At 40.0% G+C, this 9,293-nt stretch overlaps 1 protein-coding gene across 1 annotated transcript in view; it reads left to right on the top strand.

Moving 5' to 3' along the window:
* The first annotated feature begins 727 nt into the window (after window positions 1–727).
* The window catches only part of ADGB (androglobin), a 153,053-nt gene continuing 144,487 nt past the window's right edge, over window positions 728–9,293 (top strand). Inside the window, exon 1 of the mRNA XM_057310981.1 lies at window positions 728–1,521. Coding sequence (XP_057166964.1) covers window positions 1,448–1,521 — 74 coding nt within the window. The 5' untranslated portion in view covers window positions 728–1,447. The remainder of the gene's footprint in view (window positions 1,522–9,293) is intronic.

Here is a 9,293-nt window from a genome sequence, read left to right as displayed (position 1 = left end):
GATGTTTGTAGGGCACTTTTTCAACCACAACATTAACACTACAGACTCTGAAGTTAGTAATCTTGCATAGAGAAATACAATGAAGTTGCTGTCTGATTGTCATCCATGTAACCCCCAATAACAATAAGATTGGGGCCGTCTGCCAAGCAAAGGCTATGCTGAGTACAGAGGGCTGGGCATTTATTTGTCCAAAGAGTTGAAGGATCTGCGTAATAGGAGGCTGGTTTTCCCCTGCGGAGTTGGGCCTCTAAGCAATGCCCAATCCCGAGAGGAGAGGCCATTATTTAATTAGTTAATTATTTCTAGGCTCATGGGAGCTGCCAAGGAGCGTGATAGGGGTTCTAAACCTCAGGTCTGTGCATGGTCAAATCTAAATATAGTGAAGCTGTTTTTGGCCCACAAAATATTTTGGTTTGTTAAAATAAGTTTTAAAGTGTTTCCAGTCTAAGCATCGCTGGGCTTCCGTCATTCACATTATCTGCCTTATTCTTGCTGACATTTGAGCTGTCATCTCTGACACAGGGATCCCCTATTTGCTGTGCTTTCATCGTGTGCCAAACATTTTACATACATATCTATTTTCGGGAGAGAATCATCTTGAGTAAGATATTAGTGTTTCCTGTTTACAAACGAGTAAATGAGGCTCAAAAGGAAAAACATGCCCAAGGCAACTAATAAATACCACTACGGACTGGCTGAGTATTAGGTTTGAGCCTTAATAGGTCTTGGTTTGCTTGGATCTGTTTCTTCCGGCTCCTGTGCCTTCCCAAGTGAGTTATCAAGGGCCTCTCGAGTCTATGACTGGGATTTATTCTTTTATATGAACGACGGAGACACTGGACTTCTTCATCAGAGACTTCATTCATTATTAGCTAAACTTGAGCAACTAAGGGTGTCATGATCTAGCCTTCCCTGCAGGGATCCCCCTGCACCCACTCTGTTCTTCTGGACCCGCCTTTTCAAGTCATTAGCAAATTCAGAGCGTCCATAATGTCTCCTTAGTTACAACTGAAAGAACTTGTTCAGCGGAGAGAAGAGCTGGGGAGAGGCGACATCGCATAATAAACCCCTTCAAATACCTGAAAATCCAGGAGAGAATAGTATGCCTGTGGTTCCTAAAAGCAAAGCCAGGTAGAGTGGACCCGATAGAGCTGCAGTTTGTCAGAGTTGCCCACCAACTCTACCGTCAAATCCGTGCCCGGACCCCCCGGGGTCCTCCCCAGACACCCAACCCTTAGGCCACCTGAATGTGGAGACCTGAGCGCGTCCCCACTCGCCGCCGCGGAGCCGCAGCGCTAGGGCCGCGGGGACCCGGAGCTCTGCTGAGGCCGCGCGGCCACCGTCTCCTAGCAACAGCCGACGCGGAGCTAGTCCCGGAGCCAGCTCCTCGCTCAGAGCTCAGTCCCCGCTTGGGTCCCGGGTCCCGGGTCCCGGGTCCGCTTCTACCATGGCCTCCAAACAAACCAGAAAGAAAGAGGTGCATCGTATCAACTCGGCGCATGGATCGGATAAATCTAAAGAGTAAGGGACCTCTGCCTGCCCGCCCCACACCCCTTGCCTACCCCTTGGCCTTACCACTCGTCCTGGGGCTGCTTCCCTGCAGCAAGGTCGGCCAGGGCTGGAGTGGGACTGGCCTCCTCCTCGCAGCTTCTCTGTCTTCCCCGGAAGTTTCTTGCTCCCATTCCTTCCTTTGCCTGCCTTGATCGCCCGTTTCCCTGCCTCAGCGGCCCAGCTGCCCTTCCCGCCCCTCCTCTCCTTCATAGCCCATCCACGCACATCCTGGGTGCAGCTGCCTGAAGAACGAGGCATAGATCAAAGGATGTCCAGTTAGGGTCACATCTTGCTGGCCCCGATAATGACACAGAGAGACAGAGATAGAGATAGACCGAAAGAGAACTTTGACCTCAATGCTTAATGGCTATTCCCTAGTTTCTATAGGCCCCCTTCCAACAACAAAAGAACTTCTATCAGGTGACATCAGGAGTAAAATGGTTTTAAAAGTTAGAACTATATAAATATATAGTTCGTGTTACTGATGTAGCTCCTTTCCTCCATGCATCCCCATGTTCCAGATTCTCTAGTTTCCAGTTCTGTCTGCACTCATAAGCAAGCTTCCAGCTACCTGGCAGATACCCAGTCATTTTATTAACTGAAGTTTCAGGTACTATATTACACACATAAATGATTTTAACAAGATCTTGTAAGTCAGGTCATTTTGACATTTACTCATGACTTCCATTCTTCTAGGTCCAAGTCTTACAAGGCCCTATAGGATCAGACCCTTATTACTTTTCTGACTTTACCACTCCTTTGTTCATATACTAGTCTCCCCTCCACTCCCTGGAACACCCCTGTGTTGTTCCTACCTCAGGGCCTTTGCCCTTGCTATTTCTGCTGCTGGAAAGTTCTTCCCTCCAGATTTTTATATGGTTTTATCCCTCAACTCCTTTAGGTGTGTACCTAAGTGTCATTTTCTTGTGTCAGCTTCTTTGGCCAACAGTTTTAAAATCACAGCCCCCACTTTCTTGCTAAAGCCAAAACAAAACAAAACAAAACAAAAAACTTCCCTATTTTCTTTTGCTGCTTTATTTTTCTTGAAATTTTTATTCATTTAACATACTATATATTTTCCTTTTAAAAAACTATGTTTATTTATATATCTTCCTTATAGAATGTAAGTTCCATAAAGACAGAGCTTTTTCTTTTTCTATTTTATACACTATTGACTCCTTAGTACTGCGAGTGATTCCTGGATTGGACATAGCAGACAAAAATGCTTATTTAATGAATGCATGACAGTGTTTGAATAAGAGATTATAACAGGATTGCAAAAGAATTTTTGAATATAGCAAAAAAAAAAAAAACCCACCTTAGTCAATGATGGTTATAACTAATGCATGTTGAAGGCTCACAACTCTTAAGGAGCTTTGGGGAAAATCTTTGACTTTAAAGAGTTTATATCCCGAAAGATATGAGACTGTTAACTCTCATGGAAAAAAAAAAACCAACAAACTGATCAAACCAGATACCATAAATCACACAGTTCATGGCCTGGGCCAGTGATGGCTGTGTCACATGAGAGAGACAAGGTGCTTGCTGGTAAGATGTTAACTCTTTCCTCACCAGTACTTCCCATTTCTTTTTGAGATGATAATGTTATTTCTAACATGTTTAGTTCTTCCAGAAAATATCTGAATTGAATTATAGCAATAAAACTGTATGTATCTATTTATGAAAATAGAAGAGTAAAGGTAAATAGTTATACAAAATCTAGGCTTTGCTAGAAATTATCTATTGAGCATTAAACATCATGAGATTTTGCTGTGGCATTATATGATAAAATGTGAAGTTTATTATAAACCAAGCTGCCCTCCAAAATTTTTACTGAAAATCCAATCGTAGGTGCCAGGCTAAGTCATCATTAAAAGATCAGGTGTCACCCAGCAAGGGACCTAGGGATCAAAGTCTATCAAGTCTTCAATGTAATTGTCATTTGAAATAGGCTGGGACATTTACAGCAAGCTTTTCTATATCATTTTATTATACCTTGTGGTTATACTTCCAATAAATGCAACCAACTCTAACATGGTCTTAGACATGGAAATGAGAGAAAGGATCTTGAGAATAGCAATCTCCAGCATACCTGTTTTATTCCCTAAAATTTTGTGTCCTAATGGGGACAAACACCATGTCTGGCTTTTGGCTAGCATGGTGGCTAATACTAGCTCATAGTTTAGTGACCTAGCATAGTTTCCATTCCTTCTGATTTGGAAAGCCTGGTTCTCCTTCCCTTTCTAATCTGATCTGCTGATGGCAGAGTACAAAAACTGAGATGTTACAACTGAGAAAGCAGAGTTATCTAGGTCTAACTCTGACCAAATTCACTTATCAATGTAACTTTGAATCACCAAGAAAAGTCATGCCAGGTAACTGAGTTGTCAGTCTTTACATGAGATTCACCTACTATCATTTGGTCTATTTTCCTGTCTCAGGAAGGATGGAATCTCTGTTATAGGGTTCATTCTGGCACTAATTTTTTGTGACATTGGACATGTCATTTTTCTATTCCGACTTTCAGTGTTTTTCTTCTTTAAATGAAGAACCACCTAATTAAAATTGCTCCCTACCCAACACCCTCCTTCCCCCTTCTCTGCTTTATTTTTCCCTCCAGCTCTAAACTTCCATGACTTCATCGGATTTTTTAAAAAAACTCCACTGTGCCCACAATGGGTGAAGGGATTTTGTTACAGCTAAGTATTTAACACTTGAATTTAATTCATTTTTCTAGTAGAAGTTATCTTTTTAAAAATTCTATTCTCAAGAATGATAATTGTCATAACAACTGTCACAAATTATAGCTTTTATTATCAAATATCTAATGATAATTAGAAATTAGAGACCCATCTAACTTAATCAATTTGAAACTAATAGGCATGGCAAAGATACTTTCATTAGTTAGATGCTATTAGAAGGATTTGTAGTGACACCATGTCAAAACTTCGATTTTCTTGGAAGTAATAAATAAAAGCCTTTATGTAGATCATGGCTAACTTAAAAGAAAGAAAGGAAAGTATGCATTTTAAGTATTAATGGTTATTAGAAGTGTTAAAGCTTGCACTTTTAAACACCAAACTATTTGGAACTTTAATGGCAGTTTGAGATGGAGACACAATTTGGTGTTTATAATCAACAAAATTTTGTTTCACTTCCAAAACCACATTCAAACCAAGCTCAAACAAACATATAACCTGTTAAACTAACAAGAATTATGCAACCTTCTAGATTCTTATTGATGATGAAATATCATTAACTCTCTTTCCAAAACAGAATGAAATCTATTTCATAATGCCCAATAATCTATCCTTACTGACTGAAATGCACGTCTAAATTTTGTAGACTTCTCAAAAAAGAACAACATATCAGTCCATATGAAAATTTGGAAACAGGACTATTGCAAAAGCTGATCTGTGATCAGTGTTATAAAAGCAATATAAAATAGAAGAATAAATATCTTACTGAGGATCAAATTAAGTGGGTTCTTGGTTATCAGAGATTCAAGAGGGAGAGCAGATTAAATGAAAACATTCCATAGTTGTTGGTAGATAATATGTTCTTCCACCTTCAGAGAGCAGGAAAGAAATTCCCCATAAGAGAGTGGGAAGCTGCCCTATAGCGCCATGTCCAGTCCTCGAGCACCATGCCCAGTCCTTGAGCGCCATGTCCAGTCCTCGAGCGCCATGTCCAGTCCTCGAGCTCCACAGCGGAAGGCAGAGGTAGGAGAGCTAGCAGAGGACGAAACACCCCAGGGCTCACACTGAGCTTTATGATTTTCCCAGATGAGCTCTGTGGACCCCAACAACTAAGGTTAACAAATTTAAAAGGTCCGCTCCTGTGACAGGAGCTTCCCTAGAGGAAAGCTTATTTTTTATGTCCATTTCTCAACTTCTCAGTGAGTACTTCTCACGCCCAAGTCACTGGTAGGTCTGAGAGGACAAGGAATTGTGAAACATGGTAACTTCTTTCTAGGAATATGTGATCTGGGAGGGAAAAAATATCCCCTAAGATTCCCCTAGTTACAGAAGTAACTAGGAAGTATATGGTGATGCCATATTGGTCAGGGGTAGTTGTCGGAAATAATGGAAGGAGCCATATGTTGGCATGGGATTAGATGAGAGACACCCTGAGATTCCTAAAATGAGGGCTCTGTGAGGGAGAGGAGAGATGTGCGCCATCGGTTCTCCCTTTAAAATAAACCTAATCTGAGCACTTAAGAATTTATTAAGATTTGACGTGTTTTAAGAATCATCTCTGGCAGTGAAATCTATTTTTTTTTAAATCACCACCAACTTTTAGTTTGTTTAGTATTGGAGAAAAGATGGTTCCCTCTGAAGTTGACTTAATAACATTATTAGAGAAGCAGAAGTTACCTTCAGAAGATTTAAGTTTATAAACTCATGGAATTTGTATTTCATTGTTCTCTAAAAACAGAATCAGATGTGTACTTTGAAACTAGTAGCATTGTTGCTAATGCTTCTAAGTGTGCAAACTAATATTGCTTTTATCAAAAGTGATTATTTAAAATATTTTAATTGACTTTAATCTTTCTTTGACATTTACAGGTCACAGGTTATTTAATTCAAGGGATTAAATAATCTATAAACTGATTATACTACTTGGTGTGAGACAAATTGACTAAAAAGTTTATCTAAGACAGATTAAAAATAAGTCTTTGACATGAGTTGTATAATTTGATATGTTTTGTGTAATGTGAAAGATTGGATAGAAATATCACTATCACTTTCACCCTCAACAAAGAGGATATGCACATGTTGTCATAAGAAATATCCAAGTAGGTGCTTTGAAATTATGTTAATATTCCTTCCCCAAATAGGTCCAGGCAAATTAATGCCAAGTTCTGGGGCCTCAACTTTGCTAATTTGTAAGGCTGAATTCATATATGCTACATGTTTAAAGCAAACATGTATTTCTATTTTGAATGGCTTTTTTGTTTTTTGTTTTTGCTGGTGTCAAAAAAAAAATGCAGTGGTCCAAATATTTTGTAATTATTTTTCTGCCATTCTTCGGATAGGATGAATATCAGAATTACATATATTATTACTCCACTTGTAGTTCTTAAAAAATCCGTGTGCCCTTTCTACCCTCATTTCTTCGGGCTGTGTGGCTGCCATCCACAGCCTCCATTGGAGACTCTCAGAGGCCAAGTCAGCTCAGAGCTTCTCTGTTCTCTTCATCTTCAGACCTTCTACAGCATTTGTTTCTGAGTAGAACAGCTTAGGAGGGTATTCGGTGAAGCTATCTACTGAATCTGAGGGCAGGAAATATATCAAGGTTAGTTATAAATTAGTGAGAAAGTCTCCAGCTCATAAAACCTTGTAGATACAGAGGCGAAAGGAGAGGAAGCAGGAACTTGGAGCTGTTTTGTTTGCTTTGGTCCCGGGTATGAGCCAGAAACACAGTGAGAGTTTAACCAGGTAAGGTCAAGGTCAAAGGTGAAGGCTGTACTACACACACTGCCAACCCTGCCCTTTCTACACACTATTATAATGAATGGATTCGCCCCATGTTTGCTTCACCTGGGGTCAAAGTCTAGGAGGAATTTAGGACTGGTTTGCACCACTGACAAAGAACGAGGTCATGAGGAAACTAGCTGGAGTTTCAGTAAAACAAAACAAAACATGTTTTGTGCTTGCTCTTTAGAAATATCAGCCTAGCTGCTGGAGGGTGTCAGATCCTGGGAAAAGGCAGGATCCTAGTGGCCTTGTACTTTGACTCAGGACTGGATGGGGGAGAAACAGACACAGCTTCCTCCTCTGCTCTCCCAGCTCCTCCCTTCTCTGCAGAGGGTGCAGCGGCCTCACGGGAGGGAGCAGGGGGAGGGAGCAGGTGGCCCTCCAGCTCAATCTCACCTCTCTTGCCCTTTCCCAGAGGGGTCTTTTCTCTCTGGCCTACCTGCCTTGGTTTCTTTCTTCTGCCCCCTCCCCCCCAATTAAGTCATTCTGCAGTGGCCTTACTCACCTCTCCTCTCATTGACCCCCTTACCTCCCTGTTGATCACCTAAAACAGTCATTCCCGATTAAAATGGACTAAATTAGCATCTGTGGTCCTTATCATGTAATTAAGTTCAAGTACACAAATCCACCTGGATGTTCTCTCCTGCTCCAAGTGAAATATGTCCAAAATCGAGGTCACTTTTTTCTCCCAAATGTACGTATTTCCCATGTAGTTCATTTTAAAGAATCTTATTACCATCTTCGCTGACAATCTGACTCAAAGTTCAGTCACGGTTGACTTTGCCCTGTCCTTCCATGGCATCCAGTTGGTCTCTATGTTCTTTTGATTTCACCTTCAAATTTCTTCTCTAGCCTGGCTCAGCCTTCCTTTTCTTCCCTGTCATTTTCTTGTTTGGGCCTTTTATTCACTCCGGGTGGAACCACTGAGAAAGCATTCCAACTTCCTTGCTTTCTTCAGTCTCTTTCCAACCTTCTTGATGTGCACTACTGTTAGTAATCTTCTTAACACACTATTGCCCTAGTAGGATGTTTCTGCTTTACAAGAGGAAGAAAGAAGGAAGGGAGGAAGGAAGAGAGAGAGAGAGCACGCGAGCTAGTTGGCAGGGCCACAGCCAGCTCTGATTCGCTCCTAGTCTCTGTTACCAACCAAACACTAACATACGGTGGACATTCTTCCACTTTTCTACCTTTGTGCCTTTCCCCATTCTCTTTTCTCTGCTTAGAGTTGCTTTCCACCTACCCCTGCCATTCTATGAATATCTTGAGACCTGCTTTTCCTTGTAGCCATCATTGATCTGCTAGGTTGGAAACCATTCCCCCCCCTTCTGTGTTGATAAAAGCACTTGGTTTTTAACTTTTTTCAAATCCTTTCACTTTTGCCTTTGCAGTTTTCTTACTGTGTGTATTGATTCTCACTAATTTTAAGTTATTGGAGAACAAAAACTGAGTCTTACCGATCTTTGTATTTACTCAAGCACAATGTATTGAAAAAAATAGATAAATGTTGAACTTTTAAGTCTAATTAAGTCTAATTAAATAATTATAATAAAACCAGGAGAATAAAAGGTCAGCACAACAGCCCGGCTTTATTTTTAATTGCATTTTTTCTAAGATTGCAATTTGTTTCCTTACGTGTTTGAGGTTTCAGAAGACTACAGCTCGGGATGCCCCAAACCAAATTGAGTCAGTTGTGTAAATCTGTTCATATTCTAATTCCTTCTGGGTATTAGCTGACACTATTTAAGAAGGCATGCTGATTGCACAGTGGACAAGTAAACTGCCTCCCACTATGAATAAAATCGTGTCTTTACTCTGAACAGCGTGCTTGAAGAAAACAATGGCAAAATTCCAGACCCTCATTTTACTCAAGTTTTAATCCCTACAGTGAAAATAATCTAATTAAAGCATATATAGGACTGTGTATATGTTAATCAGCTTCTGATTTTCTTTTTCCTTTTTTTTTTTTTTTTGCTTAAAAGTCTCTAATGACTTTGTACCAGCTAAACTTTTCTTTAAAGGTTTTCAACTCTTACACATTTTCTATTGCATTATTTACTCTTCTTAATTGATTTAAGAATTTTTAAAAAATCATTTTATCATCTTTACAAGGTATGTGATTTAATGTGTTTTTACATTTTAAAAAGTTATTTCACTCATGCTTTATTAATAATTGGATTATAAAATACATTTTAATACAGTTATGAACTACTTTCATTATATATAAAGATAGTTTTGACTTCTTCCCAATTCCAAATTATTTAG

The sequence above is a fragment of the Ursus arctos genome, unplaced genomic scaffold (assembly GCF_023065955.2).
Source record: "Ursus arctos isolate Adak ecotype North America unplaced genomic scaffold, UrsArc2.0 scaffold_13, whole genome shotgun sequence".
NCBI classification, from domain to species: Eukaryota; Metazoa; Chordata; class Mammalia; order Carnivora; family Ursidae; genus Ursus; species Ursus arctos.
The sequence above is the reverse complement of the archived record's forward strand: the minus strand, read 5'-3'. Positions and strand labels throughout refer to the sequence as shown.